Source organism: Ciconia boyciana, chromosome 8 (genome assembly GCF_034638445.1).
Source record: "Ciconia boyciana chromosome 8, ASM3463844v1, whole genome shotgun sequence".
In the NCBI taxonomy this organism is placed as follows: domain Eukaryota; kingdom Metazoa; phylum Chordata; class Aves; order Ciconiiformes; family Ciconiidae; genus Ciconia; species Ciconia boyciana.
In genome coordinates this window covers 24314160-24336988 of record NC_132941.1, presented here as the reverse complement: position 1 = coordinate 24336988, position 22829 = coordinate 24314160, and the positions used below count along the sequence as shown (strand labels likewise).

Here is a 22829-nt window from a genome sequence, read left to right as displayed (position 1 = left end):
CTGTTCCCATTGGGTTCACAGCTGGATTTTGCTTGGATGGGACAATGCATGCACAGAGAAATTGCCAGCTGAAGCGCGTCTGTTTCTGTAACGAAGACCATGTTTCTGTAATGGAGCTGGCACAACTTAACGTCTTCTTGACGTGGATGATGAATTGTGAACCTACAGCTAGGGTACTCCGAGGCAGAAGTACTGGTCCTGCTCCAGAAGAAAGGTCTTCTCAGGCCAGTTGGCACCTCCTGGCAGAGCTTTCCCAGGGTGATGGGGTCTCATGTGCCCCCTGCCACTTTCCCACAGCCTGAATTGGGAGATACTGCTGATGGATGATGATGGCAGCGGAGTTTTACCAGGCAGCAGAAACCACAGGAGGGAGCTGAGATTATGGTCTGTGCATGTTCCCAGCCTCTGGAAACAGCCCAGCTCCAGCTCCCTCCTTCTCTCCATTTGCAGGTCACTGCTTCCAAAGACCCAGTGGCCAATCCAACCCATGGAGATGATGTTGAGTTTGACCGTGGTTTTGCTGGTGATGTGGACCTCGGGGAGTAAGTATGGTTTCAGGAAAGGGGACCCAAGGGGAGATCCTGGGATCCTGGATAGTTTCTGCCCCTCAGAGGAATTTCCTCTAACTCAAGGGGCATCATATCAGAGGTGGGGATGATTCAGTTTGTGATGAGATATGAAAAAAATGGAGCAAAATGCTGAACCTGCAGAGCCTGCAGGTTGGGAGACTCACATACTGCTGTTTCCATGTGTACACAGCTTGTAACCAGGAACTGGATCTTCTTGCTAGTATTATAATAAAAGCAATAAAAATTAACACAAAGGAAACAAAGTATATATTTGTTGACAAAGGCTGATGCTGATACACAATGAACGGACAAGTGCATAACTCCGGTGTCAAGGCCTTTGCTTGACTCACATGGACATTGTGGGGGTCAGAAGTGAGGAGAGACTTCTTCTGATACGAGAGAGAAGGAGAAAATGAAGGTCCTTTGGGAGTAGACTGATTGGGGCCAGAAATTGATTTGGGGACATCAGGATCACAAGCATGAATTTCTAATTTTAGATATTGCTTAGCCCTCAAAAGGACTGCAAAACTTGTCTAAAAACTCTTTGTACAGAAAGTTTTTAAAATAATATGGGGAAGTACCACAATATAATTCTGTAATGGAGATGCTCGTTTCATGCATTGTTTTTGCTGCTCACCAAGTGGGTCTGGTCTCTTTCAGGAGCCCAGGATAGCACCTCCTGGGAGGTCCAGCGCTACGATGGCTGGTACAACAACCTGCTTCACCACAGCCGTGGCTCGGTGGGTGAGTGCCAGGTCTGGGAATGGGGATGGCAGGACGGGGCGAGCTGGCACTTTGGCATCTGGCTCACTTAATGACTGAGAGAGAAACACTTTCTGACTTGATGCTGAACCAGCCAGGTGACCACGCAATGCCACCTCCCATGGCCCTGAGAGGTGGCTGTTTGCACTCAAGGTAGGTCCCTAGATGCACCTAAGAGCCCCATTAGAGCAGTCTGGATGGGCCAAACAGCCCAGCTTTGTCTCACATGTCCTGGCCTTGCCACTTTTACCTGATGCCCAGGCACCATTTGCAGGTTGCACTGGTGTTGGATCAGTCCCAGAGCAGAGCTGTGCCTTTGCAGGGCCATTCAAAATATTCAAGGTAGGGAGGACCCAGCTCTCTCCAGCAGGCATTTCAGTGATGGCCAGGGATCCCAGAGCTGGGAAAAGGCATCTTTAGCCAAAATAGTATGCAGTTCAAACAGCATTCAACACAAGGCCAGAGACAGAAGAGTTCATGGTCCGGGCATGCTGGACCTACTCCTTTTCTGCTCTGCACAGGACAGATAGATATTGCACTTGTTGGGCTGCTGTGCAGCATGTACTGGTCTGTACTGGGACAGGCATGCGGGATTTCCCTGTGCCAGTGGTGAGCTGCTTTCTCATGCCTACAACCAGCCCATGGGCCCACTTCCCGGAGATGTCCCCTAGCCAGGGACCAGGGCAGATCAGGCATGATCTTATGTAAAATATTAAAGATTATGAATCCTCCTATTTCCTGCAGCCCAGATTGATTGCCTACACCATGACACAAGGCACAGTGGCAATTGCACAGCTTCCTCTGAGTCTGAATGGCTCTCCAACATGACATGTGTGTCATCAGCCCTTTGGTTACAGCAGGTCACTGGCAGACAAGATCTCCCTCTTCCAGAGCAGACAGATCAGACCTTAACATTTGGAAACAAACCTATGGAAACTAAGCCTGAAACTAAGCCAGTAATTCAGGATTTCCCCCAGCTCTGGGGAGCTCCAGCAAATGAAGCCCACCACACTGGTGAAGAGCCTTTCGAAAAAAACTCACTTATCAGTGAGAAACGGCCTCCAGGCTTTTCAGTTATGGGACAGGCAGTGAGTGCGAAGTCAGGGTGTTTCTCTCTCATCTTCTCCCTTGTCTCCCTGCCTCTCCAGCTGTTCCCTCTCCTGTTTCCTATGGTGTTGGCAATCACCATGCTTGTGTAGGATTGCATAATCAACACAGGCAGCTTAACATCACTCCAGTTACCCACTGGAGCACACCACCCCAGGCCTCCAGGAGGCAACAGGAATGCACATGGACCAGAGAAGGATAACTGGAAGGGAACATGCCCATGGAGGATCCCTCCTAGTTTTAAGAGGACTGACCCCAGTGTTGCAAGAAGTTTTGGGTGTTGGTACAAAAACTTGCATGTTCTTGGCCACTGTAAGTGTTTATACCTCTTGCTCTCTTCTGGGACCCTCACACACCCCGTTGTACCCAGCTATCACTGCGTCTCCTGTCTGTCGGGTGCCACTGGACCCATGCTGTGTTGCTTTGGTGCTGCAGGTGCCAGGCTGCTCCGTCTCCTGCCAGCCAACTACGCGGACGGCACCTATCAGGCGCTGCAGGAGCCCCATGTGCCCAATGCTCGCCAGCTCAGCAATGCGGTGGCGCGGGGACCCTCTGGGCTACCCTCCCGCAGGAACACAACTGTGCTGGCTGTCTTCTTCGGTAAGAGCTGGGGCCTGGCACCAGGTGGAAAAATGTTGGTTCAGGTGGAAAAAATGTTGGTTTCTCGCACCCCAAGGCCACACATTGGAGCACTCCTTACCCACCGCTTCATAGCAGACGCACACCCAAAAGATAAAGCCTTGGGTATTGCCACACCAAAGTCCTGTCTAGTCAAGAGAGTTTGCGTGAATTTTCAATGACGTCTGGCAGTTGCCGCAAATGCTGATATTTGTCGTTTGTGAGCTTCCTCATTTGTTTTAGCGATAGAGTTACGTCATTGCAAAACACCTGATGGATGTGAGAAGAGCCACACCATGAGTGATTGCTGGGCAGAATTGCTGCAAGTCGGAGCAGTTTTTGCTGTTGCTCAGGAGCTTGGTGGGGTCTTGGGTCTCCACGCCCGGGGATGTCTGTCTCTGGGAAATACCCTCAGCTCATTGAGAAAAAAGGCTGAACTTGTCAAAGAAGTGGAGACAATTAGCTCCCTGTACAGCTTAAGGTTCATGCATGTCCCCAGACACCCAAGCTGGGGTTCTCAACCCCAAGATGGGCCACAGGAGGGGCAGACACTAGTGTGGTACCATTTAGCTTCTCCCTGGAGGTAGTTTTTTCCCATCACACCAAAGCTCAAATGGTCCAACAGCAACGGCAGCCACCAGGCTCAGCATATGCAGTAACCCTTGGCCTTGAAGGCCACAGGCAAGGAGGAGCTCAGGGAAATAGTTGCTTAAATGCAGAGCCTTGGTTCTGGTGGAGTGCTGACCTGCAGATGGTCCAGCTACCATCCACTGGCTGAGTTTCTCTACCCTGGTTCCTGAATTACCCCACCCTACTCATGAGGTCTGGCCAGGGGCACCTGGATCCCTGTTCCTGTGGACTGGAGCTCAGCTTCTCTGGACTCCAGCCCAAAGTGACTTTTTCAAAGTTGTGGAGCAAACCAGCAGTGAAGGCAGGAAGGAAACCACCCTTGCTGCACAGGGTGGTCCCCTCAGCCCACATACAGCTCAGCTGCTCACCACCATGTCCTGCTCCAGGTGCTGGTGGCAGTCCTCCCAGCTGCTGACCATGCTTGGGTCTCTGGCAGGTTTCCATGTGCTCTTGGACATCCTGGGGATGGAGAAACCTGGCTGCCCTGCTGAGTTCCTGAACATCCATATCCCATCCGGAGACCTCGTGTTTGACCCTGCAGGCACTGGAGACATGGTCCTGCCCTTCCAGCGCATCCATTGGGCGACGGAGACAGGGCAGAGCCCCAACAGCCCCCGGGAACAGGTAGGTAGTGTTTTCTTTGCTCTTCGCCTTTTGGCTAAATTCCTCTTCACCCAACATTGGGGTCTGTAGCAGCCAAGATAGTGTTTGCAAAAATAAAAGGAGAGCACCACTATTTCCTTAAAAATATACTTCTCTCAAGTGTTTGAACCAATTGCAAATGAACCCAAGGCACAACCTCCAAGGTATTGGTTCACACAGAGCAACATTTGTGGTTGCTCAAGGTCAGTGCTTTTCTTGGCCAAAGAAAACGTAATTACTCTAGATCTGCCTGTGACATCTATTTTAATGAAAATTTGAGTATCTTACATGGTTTATGGAGGGCAGAAGAGGAAAGGGTAAAACAAGAGTATTTTGCAGTCTTCCTTGGCTGCCAAAGTTTTTATCACTTCAGTCAAAATGAACAAAGGTAGGGCTGTCTGTATCTGGTGAAATAAGTGAGCCTTTTTGGTACAAGTGTAATGAATTTCCACAACCAATTTATACACTTGTGCCGCTCTAGAAGGTCAGTAATTATGACACATTTTTTTAGGCACCAACTCTTATCTTTAGTAATGCATCACAAGACTGAGCTGGTACTGTCACAAAGTTGTAAACTTGTAAAGCTTCTCTGAATTTCAGTCATTTTGGAAAAAATCCAGATTTTCCCCCAATTTCTCCATATTTTGCTGTGCTGAGGCTGGATGTGTTCCCAAGCCCATGTGCTTTTTCTTTCATGCTGGAAAGCTTCCCAATCAAAATTGCCAAAGCAAAATACCCCCCTAAACCTTCCACATGACAAACCATTATGAGACCAGATCAGCAAGTCATGTTTTTAGCAGTATTTCAAACCTTAGAAAAATGAAAACTCCAGCATGTTTTCAGACTAAAAAGGATGTTTTCATGAAAACATTTGGGAGGGGAGATATTCCACATGCTGCCGGGGCAGTGGGACTCCCTGCTGTGAGGACAGGGCTCCCTAGAGGGGAAAGCTCCACTGTTTCCAGTTTCCCCAGAGATAGGTTTAGTCCCCTTCCAGCTTGGTCTTGCCTACGTAGGGATTCACAGATGTCTGCTTCTGGGCATAGCTGAAAATAATTGGGAAAAAAAAAACCCCAAAATGTATTTTTGAAAAACCTGTACCTGATCTTTTCCTGTATCTGGCACTAATTCCTGCAGTTTGCATAGAGATTGTCAGTGTATATATTTGCATCCTGATAGCTCCTGTTAAAACAAGGGATGGGGTGGCTGCTTTGCAAAACCAAAGGGGCTGGGTTGGGGCTTTTCAGACCTTTTTTTGCACCTTTCTGCCAAGACCCCAGCACCTGTTAATGCCCATTCTCCATGCCTGCCCTAGACCAATGAGGTGACGGGCTGGCTGGATGGCAGCTCCATCTATGGCCCCTCGCACTCCTGGAGCGATGCCCTGAGGAGCTTCTCAGGGGGACAGCTGGCATCAGGTCCCGGCGGGCGCCTCCCAAGAGAGACGGACGGGAGAGTTCCCATGTGGAAGGCGCTGGATCCGTCCACAGGACAGGGTGGTCCCCGGGGAATCTATGGTAATGGTGGCATCCTCAATGGGTTTTCACCTGCTCGGCTCCATCCCTGACCATGAGCAGTGGTAGCCGGATGTCCTTGGAGATGAGCCCAGAGGAGTCCCTGGGAAAGCACAGGGTGGTGCAGTGAGTTGAGTCCCGTGGGAGAGCAGGCAGTTTCCCAGCCCGAGGAAGATGTGTGCCTTGCTGAAGGCTTCCCAGAAAAGACATGCTGTGAACTTAAGGTGCCACATATCTGGGAGGCAGTGGGTCATTTCCCAGCCAACACGCAGAGACCGGTGGGTGCTGGTCCCTCTGATCCAAGGTGATCTCCTCTGGGTAAAGGGGCTGCCACTGACAAAAACCTGCTCAGCTTGCTTTGAATTCCTCAGCTGCCCGACCTTTGGTCTGTGCTGGGGGACCAGTGTTGCTTCTCGTTCGTTCAGGCTGCTTGTCTCCCTGGGGAGGAAGGAAGGGCAAGGGGACAAGGGGATGCTGGGCTGCAGCCACAGGGCTGGGGGTGCTCCTCCAGCCATGGGCAAAGCTAGACCCAGTGGCGGCAATCTCCCACTGATGGTCCTGGCGGCTCTTGCAGACCTGGGGAGCGCCTGGGGGAATGAGAACCGCTTTCTGCAGGCTGAGAGCATCGCCTGGTTTCGGTACCACAATCACCTGGCCATGGTGCTGGCCCAGGTACATCCCACCTGGTCTGACGAGGACCTCTTCCAGCATGCTCGCAAGTGGGTCATTGCCACCTTCCAGGTGAGGGACGGAACCCCCCCAGGCTCTGCCAGGATGCCCAATACCCTCCCTGGGTCTGTCCCTGACGCGACTTCCCTGTGCCCTAGAGCATTGTGCTGTATGAGTGGCTGCCGACCCTGCTGGGGAGACCCATACCGAAGTACAAAGGTGAGGGGCATGGCAGGTGATGGAGCTGCAGGGTGTGCGGGGAGTAGGGGGGGGGGAACCAAGGTAGCTGGAGGATGGGGCAGGAGAGGGGACTCAGGCCCCTTTCCGTCCACCCTGGGTCCTAGACTGTTGCTGCTGCCCTGCAGGTTACCAGCAGCACCTCGACTCCAGCCTCTCACCGGAGTTCGTGGTGGCTGCAGGACAATTCTTGGCCACCATGGTGCCACCGGGTGTCTACAAGAGGTAAGAGCAGCCTAGCAGGGCTGTGGGAGAGCAGTGCTCATGCCAGGGAAGGGGATGCCTGAGCTGGGGTGGTGGTTAGGGATGGTCCCTGTCCCTTCTCTGGCATCCTACCCCTCACTGGGACAGCCAAGCCCTGCCAGCTCAGGGCAGTCCCAGCTTGGGGCTGTGGGTCCAGCCCTTGTCTGCTGTTTCAGAGACCCCAAGTGTCAGTTCCAGAAAGTGCCTGGCCCCAGTGGGTCATTCCCAGCGGTGCGGCTCTGCAACAGCTACTGGAGCAGAGAGGTACGGAGAAGGGAGTGCGGGGGTCCTGAGGACATGGCAGGCTGGCTGGAGGGACTTCGTTCCTTGCTTTACATTACAGAGGACCCCACAGGGAGGTGAAAGGGAAATTGGGCACAGAGCATGACAGCCATCCAAGGGGTGTGAGATCCTCCCCATCCACACATCCCCAGATGTTGCCTTGAGCCACAGCAGGCTCAGACCTTAAGGTTGAGCTGACGTGGAGAAAATGAGCCTGGAAGAAATTCCTGGTACCCCTATACCCAGGGTCTGCACCCCTATGCGCACCAGTGCAGGGGTGTGGGGCTGCCCTATGTCCTGGGACCCACGAGGCATCACCTGTTCTTCCCATCTCCCCTCAGAGCACAGGGCTGCAGCAGGCAGAAGATGTGAACGTGGACAACCTCCTGCTGGGGATGAGCTCACAGATTGCAGAGCGTGAGGACAACATTGTGGTGGAAGATCTCCAAGGTCTGCACTCTCCTGCATTGCAGCTGGCGTGTTGGTGGGGGACTCTATCTTCTGGGGATGTGTGGGGCCGAGGTGGGGAGACAGGTCCCATCGCCACTGCCATCAGCACCCAACCACGTGCTCAGACAAGCTTCAACCTTATTAACAGAGGTGCAGAGAAGCTGCAGGGCATGTTAAGTATGTTCCTGGGACCACCCTGGCAAGGGCATGGAGATGATCTCCACGTTCAGCATGGCCCATGGCAGAGGGACGAGGCCAGCCTGGCAGCTGGGGCAGTTGGGGTTGCTCCTCTGGCTCTGCCTTGCCATCACCATAGCTCCAAATCCACCCACAGATTACTGGTACGGGCCCCTGAAGTACTCCCGCACCGACTATGTGGCCAGCTGGCTCCAGCGCGGACGAGACCTTGGCCTGCCCACCTATAACCAAGCCCGGGAGCGATTTGGGTTAGAGCCTCTCCAGAACTGGTCAGACCTTGCCCCACACCTGGAGCAACAGGTAACAGGGAACTGGTCTGGGCACGGAAAGTGTGCAGGTCAAAGGACATTGGGGCAGTCCAGGCAGTAACTGGCTACTCCAGCAAAGTTGGAAGAGGGACATCAGTGCACATCCTGCCCTAGCTCATTTTGATGCCTGCGGGGCTGTTGCATTGGGGTAACTGTGTAATTACATGGCATGAATAAATATATCCTGCCCCAGTGCTAAGCTCCTGTGCCGCTGGGTGCACTGCTCCTCCTGGAGCTAAGATGGTCTGGGAGTGATGCTTAGTTGCTGAAGTCCAAGCCATGAGCTCAAGGCTGCATGGGGCTGAGCATCCTCCCAGCCCATGGACACGTGATGCCTGGAAACACACGTTCCTCACTCCTCCTGAGGCTTGACAAGACTTTTTGAGGCCCTGGCAGAATTCCCTCTCCTCACATGGGTGTGGTGGGGGTTTCTGGCCAGGTCCTGGAGAAGGTTGCTGCTCTGTATGCCAACAACACAGCTGGACTGGAGCTGCTCCCCGGAGGCATGCTGGAGGTTGATGGCTCCCTCTTCAGTGACATCATCCTGGACCAGTTTGTGCGCCTGCGTGATGGTGACAGATTTTGGTTCGAAAACACGAAGAATGGGTAAGTGCCTCTTCCCTGTCTGGCACACAGAGCAGGCTGCCCACTGCCCTGCCAGCCCCAGTAAGACATAACAACTGGGGCTGGAGGAAAAACCATCCTCCAGCTTCCTCAGTTCCTAAAACAGTGTGGGGAGCAAATCCCTCCTGTTGCCAGACAGTGACACCTAGGGCCACTGCTTGGCCCCACATCTTCTTCCCCAGGCTGTTCACAGCAGAGGAAACCAGGGAGATCCGTAACACCACTTTCCGTGACGTCCTGGCTGCCGTCACCCACGTGGACACCACAGACCTCCAGCCCCATGTGTTTGTCTGGAGCGAGGGTGAGTGCAAATGGCAGGGCACAGGGAGCAAACGGCACCAGCGAGTTAGGGAGGAAAGCAGACCCATCTCGGTGACATAGCTAGTGACTCAGTGACATAGCTGGTGACTCAGTGACATGGAAAGCATCCGAGTGGCAGTGTTTCAAGCCTGAAACCTGCTATGCCCCTAAGCCAGCAAAATGTGTGCAAAATGCAAGGGTTGCTTGTAAGCAAGGTGGGCAGTGCTGATGTTTGAAAGTGGGCTGAAGTCCAGGCATGTGCACTGCATGCGTCTTAGAAAGATCTCTGGGTACAAAAATGCAACTGATGCCCTGGAAGGTCATGCTGGGGTTAAAACTTGGCCTGCACCTACCCCATGCTGTGTCACGCTCTAGATCCTCATGACGTGTCCTCTAGATCCTTTGATATACAAGCACACACAGGTCTGCAGGTTAAACTGATGTGTGACCCGAAAAGTGATGAAGTTTGCAGATGAGTTAAGCTTCGCATACTGTAACTGTGTAATGTTGCCTACTTTTGCCTTTAATTGCATCAACTCCTGATTGTGCCCTGGGTGCTGTACTGCAATGCCCTCTCATGCCTGGCTGCTCCACCAACAGGGTTGTTGGTTAACTAGGGCTGCTGGAAGGGCTGGCCAGGCTTCCCTGCAGATGTGGTTGCAACGGCAGCATGAACTGCACCAGCCTGATTTCATCCAAGGGAGAGCTCAGGGCTTGCGTCCCAGGATGTTTTGGGTTCCCAAAAGGCTAGGAGCAGCCCTGTCCTGTGCTGATGTGCACCCCTCACCCTGGTGCCCTCCTGTGATGTCCTTGAAATGAGCTTTCCTCTCCCCACCAAGACCCAAAAAGGGTCCTGCTACCATGTTCAGGGTGAGGTGTGGCCAAACACCAAAACAGCAGCATGCCTTTTCCTCTTGGGATCTTGCCACACCCTTCCCATTTACCAAAAGCATTTTATTTGGTGCACGTTCCAGCCCTTGCAAGGCATTTTGGTTTCCTTGGCATACACTCCATGCACTTGCACCAGGAGGACTCCCTGGATTTGCAGCATATGGATGAGCAGAGGCTCTGAGCCCAAATTTGCCATGGCCCAGGGTGCTTCTTGCTCAGCCCATCCCATCAGGAGAGGTGATGGTGCTGGATTCCCAGAGTGCTTGAGTCCAGTCCTGTGTTTGGTTTGCTGTGCAAATCAAAGGTTCAATCCAAAGGTTCAAACCAAAGGTTCAATCCAAAAACAAGGGTTGTCCCCTAAGATCTGGAGTTTAACTCGAGCATCCCAGTTTTGCAGTGCTCCTTGGGTCACTCAGCAATGAACGCCACCAGCATCCTAATGCAGAGGTTCCTGGGGATGATGGAGATGAGAGGGGTAAAAGGACCATGACACTTACAGCCTGTCTTCCCCCATGCAGGGGACCCATGCCCCCAGCCCCAGCAGCTGACAGCTCAACACCTGGCCAACTGCACGCCCATGACCATGCTGGACTACTTCGAAGGCAGTGGCGCAGGCTTTGGTATCATCATCGTTGTCCTCTGCTGTCTGCCTTTAGGTTTGCTGCTCTGTTTCTTTACCCATCTCCTCTTCCACCAGAGAAAGGGGCTGAGTGCCCATGGACCAAGCACGTCCCAGCAGGAGCTGCTGAGTCTTGACCACTCTTGAGGTCCTTGAGGTGGTAGGGTCCTTGGGCATCAGGTGGGAGCAGGGCTTTCATGGTGCAGCCCTGCATTAAATAAAACCATGTAGCATTGAACTGGGGGTGATGGGGAAGAAATAAACCCCTGTTTGCCCCAGTTGTACAAGTGATGCTGCCAACGCAGGAAGGAGCTTTGTGATATCTCATGTTCTCTTCTCCCATGTGTCCCCAGTGACTCTGTTTGTTGCCTGGATTGTTGCCATTCTCCGCAAGAGAGATTTCAAGAAGCTGCAGAAGAAGCAGGGCTCCAGTGTACGGAGGGAGGTAACTGGAGAGGCGATACACGGTGAGGCAGCACTATCGGTCCTGCAATGGTGTCTTGTGATGCTGCTGAAGTCAGGGTACATACTGAGGCAGGGCTGGGCTTGGAGCTTATATCCAGACTGGATATAAGGAGAAACTATTTCCCCAGGAGGATAGTCAAGCAGCGGAGCAGGTAGCCCAGAGAGGTTATGCAGTCTCCATCCTATCCAAGACCTGACTATATAAAGCCTTGAGCAGACTGGCCTGACTGCGTAGCTGGTCCTACTTTAGGCAGGAGGCTGGGCAAGATACCCTTCCAACCTGAGTCCTTTCCAGCACGAGTCATCCTATGACCCTCTAATTACAACCCTCTCCAGATCACACCTTATCTGAAGGAAACCTATGTAGAGCAATTGCACCAGTAGCTCCAGGACAGGGACTGTATATCCTTGTCCTGGACACTGGAAAAATTCTGCCTCCCTGCTCCATGGTCTGTACTACTGTCCATGTGCTTGAGCTCTGCAGTTGGGAGATCATAATTTTTCCCTTAACATGTGTCTTGTCATGCAATCACTCCCAAGCTGCATCTCAGTGAAGGAGGTGCTGAGATGAATAGAAGTGCAGGTGCGCCTTTCCAGCTGAGTCCTGTGCTCTCTCCCACCAGCCATGGAGTGGCATGGTCCCAAGACAGACAGCTCTCCCATCTACATTCAGCTTCAAGCTGACAAAGTGCTCAAAGTGCTGGATGGGAGAGGGTCTGTGGTCCGGAGCATCAGCTTGAAAGCCCATCAAAGGGTGGAGTTGATCCTCTCTAGCAACAAAGGGAACAAAGCTCTGCTCCTGAAGAGCCCCAAGGAGTATGACCTGGTGAGTACCATGATGCCTGGGGTATGATACCTTCCCCTGGACCCTCCACCATCCTCTGCCACTGGTCGCGTACACCTTGCACCACTCAGTCCTGGGCACTGGGAGCAGCGTAGGTCCCTGGAGGGTGGCTGTGGCCTCCTGAGAACCACCAGTTCCAGCTCATACCATGGAGCAACCACTGTGGTGAAGAGCAGCCGCATTCACATCCTGACTGAGCCTCTGCTGCTCGCAGCCATTCGGTGGGGTCTTTTGCAGGTGCTGCTTTTCAGTGAGGAGGCAGAGAGGAGCAACTTCATTGGGAAGCTACGAGGCTACTTGGAGGAGCGCGGCCTTGATCTGCATATGTCTGAGATGAAGGAGCAGAGCCTGATGAAACGGGCAGTCACCCAGGAGCAGAGAAAACAAATCCTGGAGACTTTCTTCAGGCACTTGTTTGCTCAGGTACGTAGAGGTGTGGCAGGCTCTGATGCATGGAGGAAGGTATTTCTGTATTGATTAAGCAATGAATGTTGCTGCTGTTGCTGTCCATAAGAGCTGGTAAGCCATGCACAAGGAAGCTGCCAATACCTTCAGGACCAAGGGACATTTTCCCTTGCAGAAGACAAACAGAGTTCTGCTGTGGCGATATAAGTGTCTAAAGTTGCAAAGAGACTTTTGGATGATGTAACCGATGTCCCCATAATCGTCAGTGGTGTTTAGTGTGAAAGTCACATTGTGTAGGAGAGACACAGGACTTCCCTATGGTATCTGGCATGAGTTTTGTGCCAGGGGAGCCACCAGTCTCTGTGCAATAGGTCGGGCAAGTGAACACCAGCCTTCTGCTCTGCCAGCACTCATGGGATTTCTTCTGTGGGACACAACCTGCAGGTGCTGGAAATCGACAGGTCTGATGCCGGAGAGCTCAACTTTGAATCTTCACAGAAGGCAAAAGAGTCTCTGACATGTGAGCTGAGCAGGGCTGAGTTTGCCAAGGCCCTGGGGCTCAAAGCTGACTCCATGTTTGTGGACTCCATGTTCTCCCTGGCTGACAAAGATGGCAATGGCTACATCTCCTTTCGGGAGTTCCTGGACATTTTGGTGGTCTTCATGAAAGGTGGGAGCTGGAGCTGGTCTTCATCTGTTGCCCTAAGTCCTGTTCCTAGTCTCTGGCAATGCCACCAGCAGAGTGAAGGACAAGATCCAGCAAGCAGGTTAATCTGTAGACACTTCTACAGATTAAAATTCCCTTCACTTAGGACAGCTTCAACTTGAGTTATGGGGCAGCGACAATGTAATTATGTTTTCTGTAAGACTGTCTGTGAGGGGAGCTATCTCAAAGCAGTGATTTGATGATCTGTTGCCACTATAGACAAGTCTGCCCCGCCTTCTGAATGGACCATGCATCCTGTCCTTGACAGATAATACCAGCCATATCAGATATCATATCTGATCCCCTCTAAATGACCACTAGAAAGGTAGATTCATAGATAGAGGTGGTGAATGCCAGATTCAATCAAAGCAGCTCCCAGAAAAATCATTGCTGTGCAAAAGCACATTTTGAGTTTGCAAAATAATGCACATGAAAGAACGTGTATCCACCTGATTTCTCACCTTGCACTTGAGAAAGTCAAGCAGAAGGGTGGCACGCTATTCCCATTCAGTCACTATTCAAGCTGTGATCAGCAGTGTGCTTTCAGTCTTTTCAGAGCTGGGTGAGACTTCCCTGGTGCAGGTCCAGACTCTCAAAGACAATGTTTGAAAGTACTTTTGCTGATGAAAATAGGATCTTGTCCTTACTGCACCTCTCTCTCTCCCCACCAGGGTCCCCAGAGGAGAAGTCCAAGGTGATGTTCAGGATGTATGACATTGATGAGAATGGGTTCCTCTCCAAGGAGGAGTTTCTGAGGATGCTCAGGTACTTCTCCTCATCTCTCTAGATGTTTTTACAATGTCTGTAAACATAGTTGTCTTCAAAAGCAGTTTGAAAATCCAGTTTCTGTGCTTCACTCCCTAAGGGTGCTCTGTGAGAGCCCATGGGCTCCACACTTGCAACCAAGAGCCCATTTCTCCTGTGAAACTGGCCTGTGGCTCTGCCCTGTGTTATTTGAAGGACTCAAGCTGTGGTCCTCTGAAGTTCCCATCTCCCCTCCTTGCTCTAGGTCCTTCATCGAAATCTCCAACAACTGCCTGTCAAGAGACCAGGCAGAGCAGGTGACTGAGTCCATGTTTCGGGCCTCAGGATTTCAGGACAGGGATGAGCTGACATGGGAGGATTTCCACTACATGCTGCGGGACCACGACAGCGAGCTTCGTCTCACCCAGCTCTGCATCAAAGGTCAGTGGGCAGGAGCAATGGGTCACTCCAGGCCCTGCAAGGCTGGAGGCGATGGGCAGCACCCAATGCGTAGCTCCCAAATCTTGTTCCACCAATCTCTCCAGCTCAACTGCAGTAATGGGGCATCAGCTGTCGCTCTGTGTGCAACATGTTTGGGTCAGATCAGAGCCTCTCCCCACCCCACCCCTGCCCGGGGGGAGATGCTTAAACCTTGTCCACCACATCTCACACACTCTAAACAGCTGTTTGTCCTTTTGGGTCCTGAAAGGTGTCCCCGAGGTGCTCAGGAAAAACCTGCACAACCGTGTCTCCTTCATAAAAAAGAAAGACCCCAAAGGGTAAGCTCTCCTCCTTAGCCTTGCTGCTGCTGCTATTTATTCTGCTCTTTCTGCCCAGATGCACATCCATCTTTCACCTCAGCCTCTCCAACAAATGCTCCCACAAGGTGTTTGCACACCCAGTGCTGGGGAAGGGGGATGACCACACTGGGACACACCCATGAGCAAGCCAGATGCTGCACAGGTGGGCAGAGGGGAGGAACTGCCTCCTGCAGAGCCCCTGTTGTATCCACTACGTGGGGATGGGAGTCCTACCTTGCTTTTCAGAGGGGAGGGCTATCTTGAGTGAGTCCAGCCCGTGTACTATGCAGTTAAAGTTCACGCAAGCAGGCTTGCAGGAAAGAGCTGGACACCTTCTCAGCTGAGCCTGAGCTGCAAAGTGGGGAAATGGGTAAAATTTTGGCAAGCCCTTCCTGCAAGTACAGCTTTGGGCTAGACATAGCTCTATTCCCAACAGAACCATCTCAGAGGAGGAGAAAGACCCAAACCTGGACACTGTCAGCCACTATGTGGAGCGAGAAGGGCAAGAGCTGAGGAAGAGACCAGGCAGAAAGTGAGTAAGCCCTCTCCTTGCCGGGCACTCTTCTCGGGTTCAGGTTCAGCCTGTTTGCTGTTTCTCATGTTTCTGTGTCAGACTGGGTAGCCCTCCAGTCACATGGCACTGCTCCAAGGAGCCAGCACCCCCATGACAGTGGTGCAACGTAGGGAAGAGATGTGAGACTGTCCCTGCAGGAGATGGCCCAGCCCAGGCAGCCACATCACAGCCTCTTGCTGGGTGAGGAGCTATGGGAACAGCCCTGTCTCAGTGGGGACAGTGCCGTAGCTGGGTCTGGGTGATGTGCCTCTGTAAAAAAAAAAAAAATTAAGTGGCCAACTCCAGCCCAGGATAGTGGTTTTTAGAGTGTATGCCTTGCCTGCAGAGAGGAGCTTTGCCTGGCAGGCCCTGTCTGTGCTCTTCTGCCCCTTGGGACACTGCTGGTTCACCCATGGGCTGCCTGCAAGAGCTGCAGGAGAGACTCTGGTCCTCACTGCTGTGACAGCAGCAAATATTTCTACAAGCAGTTAAGTGGTTGTTATTCATAGCCAGAATATCCTGATTTGCCTTAATAGCTCCAAGGACCTTCCTCTACCCCGGGATCAGTTTGGAGGTGGTGTGGTTTAACCCCAGCTGGCAACTAAGCACCACACAGCCGCTTGCTCACTCCCCAGTGAGAATCAGAAGAGTAAAAGTGAGAAAGCTCGTGGGTTGAGATAAAGACAGTTTAATAGGTAAAGCAAAAGCTGTGCATGCCAGCAAAGCAATACAAGGAATTAATTCACTACTTCCCACCAGCAGGCAGGTGTTCGGCCATCTCCAGGAAAGCAGGGCTCCATCACGCATAACAGTTACTTGGGAAGACAAATGCCATAACTCCGAACGTGCCCCCCTTCCTTCTTCTTCCCCCAGCTTTATATGCTGAGCATGACATCATATGGTATGGAATATCCCTTTGGTCAGTTGGGGTCAGCTGTTCCAGCTGTGTCCCCTCCCAACTTCTTGTCCACCCCCAGCCTACTCGCTGGTGGAGTGGTGTGAGAAGCAGAATAGGCCTTGGCTCTGTGTAAGCACTGCTCAGCAATAGCGAAAACGTCTCTGCATTATCAATACTGTTTTTAGCACAAATCCAAAACATAGCCCCATACTAGCTACTATGAAGAAAATAAACTTTATCCCAGGCAAAACCAGCCCAGGAGGGTTGAATATTACTATGAAAATTATCTTTTCCAGTTCTTATCTACGGTTTCATTTATGAGTCACTATCTGCACATTTGTTATCAGCTTTCAAAAACATGTAGACTGCAGGATGACCTGAGATCAACTGCTGACACTGTGCTCTGCAGGTCACTGCCATCACCGGTGTGCAGAGCTGGTTGCAGTGCTGTACAGGGAGAAAGACACAAATCTGGGCAGCACAGCCCTGAGCCATACCTTGCCAGCTAAACCTCAAAATGACAGCAGCCCTCCTCTTTTTGCCAGGGTGAATCAGTACCAGCTGCATTTATACACTGAAGGGCAACGGAAGAAGTATGAGCGGAACAAAGTTCAGCAGAAGATCCAGGAATTCAAGCGCTTCATTGAGAATTACCGGCGTCATATTGTCTGTGTGGTCCTCTTCTCCGCCATCACCGCTGGTGTGTTCGTGGAGAGAGCCTACTGTGAGTGCCCATCCAGCCCTGCTGCCCCAGATGAGGAGGGGTGCATGGGCTTGGCTCAAAGCTGCTGGTTGCATGGGACATGCTGGCTTGTAAAAGGTCCCAGCACAGGTTTGGGCAACAGTGTTGGTCCTCCCCTGGAATAACCAAAGGATTACTGAGGTTGGAAGGGGCCTCTGGAAAGGGTCTGGTCCAACGCCCTGTTCAGAGCAAGGCCAATTTCAAAGCTGAATCAGGCTGCTGAAGGCCTTGTCTAGAGAAGGTTTTAAGAGCTCCGATGTTGGAGATCCCAACACCTCATTGGGCCTGTGCTAGTTTTTGACCATCCTCCCTCTGAAGATTTTTTATTTTACATCAAACCTGAATTTCCTTCAGTGAAACTCATGCTGTTGCCTCTCATCCTTTCACTGTACATCTCTGATGTTCGGCTCTATCCCCTCTGTAACACCCATTAAGTGGTTGCAGACAGCCACAAGGCCTTCCCTGACCCATCTCCTCCAGCCTGAACAAGCCCATTTCCTTCAGCCTTTCCCCTACGTGAGGTCCTCCAGCTCCCACCCATCCTGGTGGCCTCCACTGGACTTGCTCCAGTTTGTTGACGCCTCTCATATTGGGATGCCCAACTGAGGACACTGTACCAAGGTGCAGTTTCACAGTGCCCGTCAGAGAAGGACAATCCCCTCCCTTGACCTCTGAGACGACCCTGTCACCCAACAGCTCTGAGGGGTCTGACATGGAGAAGAATCATGCCCTTGTCCCCATACAGCCCCTTCCCTGGAGACCTTTTCTTGGTGGAGCCATGCAGGTGGCTGTCCCCTTATTGCAGGAACGGTCATGGCCCTCAGCGCCAGGCACATTGACGCCCCCTCCACTCTCCCTCTCCAGACTACGCCTTTGCATCCCCCAGCACTGGAATCGCACAGACCACCTTTGTGGGGATCATCATCTCCCGGGGATCAGGTGCCTGCATCTCCTTCATGTACTCCTACATCCTGCTCACCATGTGCCGCAACCTCATCACTGTCCTGCGGGAGACCTTCCTCAATCACTACATCCCCTTCGATGCTGCCGTGGACTTCCACCGCTGGGTTGCCATGGCAGCCCTGATTTTCTCAGGTAGGTGGGCTGCTGGGGGATGTGTCACCCACGAACCACAGCTAAAGCAGGAGGACCAGCCCATCATGGCACAGAAGGTCCAGGCAGAAGCTTGAAGACCCCTATGGAGCCTGGAGAGACATAGATGCTTTGCACCAGAGAAGAGGAGGAATTGCCAGGTCCCTGGGCACATCAGCAGGGTCTGCCGCATCTCCATCCACAGCAACAGTGATGCTTTTCTCTCCTGGTTTCTGTCTCTTACAGTGCTCCACGCTGCAGGTCATGTAGTGAACATCTACATCTTCTCAGTCATGCCTCTCAGCGTGCTGTCCTGCCTCTTTTCCAGTGTCTTTATGGATGATGGGTAGGTGAAATTTAAAGCACAATCCAGACAGTGTCCTGGGCATGGACAGGAATGAAAGTGGAAACCAGGAGTTTGCTTTGGCCACTCCATGGTGCAATCTCCTGTTCCTCTCCAGGTCACAGCTCCCACAGAAGTATTACTGGTGGTTCTTCCAGACTATTCCAGGTGAGATCACCTAGCAGGGAGACCACCTGCATGCCCGTGCCCAGGATGGGCACCCTCTGCTCAGCCCAGGTGGTGCCCCTGTGGAGCTGCCCTGATCCCTGCTGGGACCTCCCAACCTCTTCATGCACAGGCATGACGGGAGTGCTGCTGCTCGTAACCCTGGCTGTGATGTATGTGTTTGCCACCCACTACTTTCGACGCGTCAGCTTCCAGGGCTTCTGGGTCACCCACCATCTCTACATGCTCCTCTACGTCCTGGTAAAGCATTTGGGCTGGGCGGGTGGGGTGGTGCTGATGCATTGCAAGCCCATGGGTCAGCCTGGCCGACAAGGCGAAATAGCTGGGGAGGTCCCAAGGGAGCTGGTGGCCACAATCCTGGCTCCCCGCTGCTGCTGAACTGCCATCAAATCAGACATGGGGCGATGGCTTACTCTGCCAAGTGCCATGGCTGATGGGGGCTGCTCCCTGCCCAGGTCATCATCCACGGCAGTTACGCGCTGATCCAGCAGCCCCGCTTCCATGTCTACTTCATCATCCCAGCTCTCATCTACAGCGCAGACAAGCTGCTCAGCCTGAGCAGGAAGAAGGTGGAGATCAGTGTGGTGAAAGCCGAGCTCCTGCCCTCAGGTACTGCATCCTCCCTGGCCATGCATCTGGGGCTGCAGCAATGGAAGAAACGCAGCTACCAGCCCTGCCAGCACTGAGATGGCAGCAGTTCCCAACCCAGGTGGCATGTACGTGACTCTGGCCCCAGGAAATGTCCTGCTGGCTGTCACACGTGCTGGTGGCTCAGGCTGGCACCTCCAAGAATTACCTGCATCCCATTACACATGTTGCTCCAATGCCTTTGCAACATGCCTGCATGTCAAGGGTCTCCTGTACCACTCCCCCTACAGGTAGGGAAACTGAGGCACAGAGCTCGGGCCATCACACCCTGGGATCAGTTATTTATCCAAGAAGAACTGGTTGGCCCCAGGGCTGGGCACCAGCACAGCCTCTTCAGCATCCTGAGCCCTGTGCCTAGCTCCACGGCTTATCCCCAAGCCCCCTCCCACCCACCCTGCTCACAGCTCTAATGCTCCATCTTTCCTTGAGCCCACTCATCTCCCCCAGCCTTTCCTCTCCAATGCTCAATGTCTCCACCTTAATTAAGTCCTCATCCCCACTCCCCACCCCTCCAGGCGTGACCCACCTCCAGTTCCAGCGGCCGCAGGACTTCGACTACAAGTCTGGGCAGTGGGTGCGCATTGCCTGTGTGGCCCTGGGCACCACTGAGTACCACCCCTTCACCCTGACCTCAGCGCCGCATGAGGACACGCTGAGCCTGCACATCCGGGCTGTGGGGCCCTGGACCACCCGCCTGCGGGAGCTCTACTCCCCGGAGAGTCTGGCCCTCATCGGTAAGCTGCCCAAGGTGAGCCCCAAGCTGTTTCTCCAGCGACAGGGAGATCTGAGCCCAAGAGCATCTCAGCAATGGGTCATGCCCAGCCTGAGGCATTTCTCCAGCCTTGAAGGTGGCCAAAGGCTGGGCAAGTGGAGGAGGGAGACGGTCTGCTGATGGCTGGCTCCCTTCCAGCTCTATCTGGATGGGCCCTTTGGGGAGGGCCACCAGGAGTGGAACAAGTTTGAGGTGTCGGTGCTGGTGGGAGGAGGCATAGGGGTGACGCCCTTTGCATCCATCCTCAAGGACCTGGTCTTCAAGTCATCCATCAGCTCTAAGCTGCTGTGTAAGAAGGTAAGAGGAAGCATCTGGAGGACAAGAGCCCTCCCAAGATGCCTCCTGCTGCTGGTGGCCTCTTCAGGGGCAAAATCCCCCACAACCAGGCTGGGAAGGAGCCCCATGGATATGCATGGGGTGCTGACCCCATGCTGAGCCTCATCCCCGTGTGCCACAGATCTACTTCATCTGGGTGACGCGCACGCAGCGGCAGTTTGAGTGGCTGGCGGACATCATCCGCGAGGTGGAGGAGGCAGATGGGAACGACCTGGTCTCTGTGCACATCTACATCACGCAGCTGGCTGAGAAGTTTGACCTGCGCACCACCATGCTGGTGAGCCTGGCCACCTGCCGGGGAGGGTGCCATGCCATGCTGGGCCATCTGATGTGCACTGATTTCTCTTCCAGTACATCTGCGAGCGGCACTTTCAGAAGGTCCTGAACAAGAGCCTGTTCACAGGGCTGCGCTCCATCACCCATTTTGGGCGCCCTCCCTTTGTACCCTTCTTCAGCTCGCTGCAGGAGGTGCACCCTGAGGTCAGCGCCTGGCTGGGGACAGGAGGGGGGGCACCCAATGGCCAATGGGGAGGACTGATCCCAGCCTGTCCCCAAGGCTCTGAAGATGTTGGTGGCATCCGCACCAAGAGCAGGGCAGAAGGGGCATGAACCCCATTTTCCCTCCAGAGCCAGGATGAGCTGCAAGAGTCAGCAATGCCCCGTACCAGCCAAACACCCCCCACTATGGCAAGATCCTGGCTGCAGCCACTGCCCAGAGTGGACAGAGACCCTGGGGGATCCCATCCTTCCTCCATGGCCCCAGCAGCTCCCTGGGGAATTGACAACCTCCCCCAAACCCTCCTTAGGCTGGGACAGACTGCTCTGCCAGCATCCATGCCCAAAGCTGCTGGAGGACAAGGGGTCACGCAGGGCTGGGCTGGGGGAGAGCTGGTCCTGCTGGGTTTGACCCCTTTGGCTCCTTCGTTCCCCAGGTGCAGAAGATTGGAGTGTTCAGCTGTGGCCCGCCCGGGATGACAAAGAGCGTGGAAAAGGCTTGTCAGCAGCTGAACAAGAAGGACCAGACCTACTTTGCACATCACTATGAGAATTTCTGACCCTACCCCATGCCGTTTCACCCCCAGGCTGCAATCTTAATTGGAAACGTGTGTTCAACCCCAGCACCTGTGTGGCAATGCTTCGGGTGGTCATGGTCCTAGGCTCCCACCCACCACCATCCCTGGGAGAAAGCCATCCATGGCCGACAGCATGGATGCTGAGACCCGCAGAGATGAGACCAGCACGCAGTGCACTCGTAAAGCGTTGCCATCCCAGCATCACCCCACACAGCCCTGGTGTGAACCCCTGAGCCCAGGGCATCCTGCTACCATCTTTGCACTCCTGCAGCCCCATCCCCAGGGTCAGGCTGGCATGTCCCAATCCAGAAAACCCAGTGTTCGAGTCAAGCCCAGCTCTGCCACCTTAATCCCACAAGACAGAGCCCATGTGCTGCTGGGTCACACAGGGAATGGCTCTGAACAGCTTTGGGGAACAGCTTGGTGCATGCACAACCTGAATTCACAGCACTTGGCCCCAAGACCTGGGCAGCGCACACTTGGGGTGAGGACACAGAGAGCTCCCCACCATCCCTCTCCTTCAAACAGGCTCAGCTTTCCTAATGCACCCATTTGTGCCTGCTTGTTAGCACTCTGAGCCTTCCCTGGGTTTGCATAGGGCCTTAAGTTGTGTTTGCGTTGGCTTCTATCAGCAGTGCCACCATCCCTTGATCAGGGATCATTTGTGCTTGTTTAACTAATGCCTGGCTTTGCATCACTGGGCTGCTGCGCTCACAGGCTGTGATTGAGCTTAAATAAAGCTGATTGAATTTTTAAAACATTTTCTTGCCTCCTACAGTTGGTCTTGGTCACCTGGAGACCTGAGGCATAGTGCTGGTCTTGCTCCTGTTAAAGAGTATTTACGCTAGCCCACTGGGAAATGGGTTAAACAGGAGTTTCCCTTGCACTGGTGATGGGTGCAAGGTGTGATGGTGGGGTGGAGTGGGGAGGGGGAGAATACAGATTTGAGCCAAGGCACAGCCCCATAGACTGTGTCCTACCACGCTCAGCACCCCCCAGCAATGCCCCAACAGTGGCAATGCCCCCCAGCAAGACTTGGCACAGGAGCAAATTACAGCCAAGGAGCCCAAAGAGGCTGAGCCGTGGGAATAGCTTCAGCCCTTGGGGTGTTAAACATCCCCCCAAGACCACAGGGAGTAGCTCTACATTTCATGAGAATAACAGGGTCCTGCGATGGCCAGCGGTCCCCCAGCCGTGCCAATGGGGCTCCCCCCAGCACAGGAATTGGGGGCCAGGAGAGCCCCACAGTTCAGCAAGAAGCCCCAGCTCACCCCCACTGCCAAAAGCTGGGCAGCCTTCCCCTCCCCAGCCATCACACACCCTTCAGCAAGGTGCATTTTAGCAATTCTTGGATGGGCTCTGCTAACGCCACATGGTCAGGGTCAGGCTCCCAGGTAGGTTTTACCTGCTCAGGCTGACACCTTAACAACTCAGTTTACTCTGAGGAGGACTTTGACTGCTTCTCCTTCTGCTATGGGAAGCTCCCCTGGGTCATGTCTTAGCCTTGTAAAACACAGCATGGACTTGCAGACTTCTACCTCTGCCAAGATTAACTTAGC

The 22829-nt window shown here is 53.4% G+C and overlaps 1 protein-coding gene across 1 annotated transcript; it reads left to right on the top strand.

The window, feature by feature from the left end:
* The first annotated feature begins 326 nt into the window (after nt 1-326).
* On the top strand, nt 327-21982 carry DUOX2 (dual oxidase 2). Its single transcript, XM_072871120.1, is given in 34 exon segments — nt 327-365; nt 368-542; nt 1230-1313; nt 2874-3038; nt 4123-4310; nt 5644-5845; nt 6417-6583; nt 6670-6730; nt 6877-6973; nt 7168-7255; nt 7615-7723; nt 8058-8221; nt 8669-8835; nt 9036-9154; nt 10563-10700; nt 11017-11130; nt 11752-11954; nt 12210-12395; nt 12822-13047; nt 13755-13848; nt 14093-14268; nt 14537-14606; nt 15064-15159; nt 16624-16802; nt 17685-17915; nt 18159-18258; nt 18374-18423; nt 18554-18681; nt 18897-19050; nt 19605-19837; nt 20000-20158; nt 20319-20474; nt 20549-20677; nt 21130-21982. Coding segments are annotated over 34 exon segments (4770 nt in total). The 3' UTR covers nt 21253-21982.
* The last annotated feature ends 847 nt before the right edge of the window (nt 21983-22829 follow it).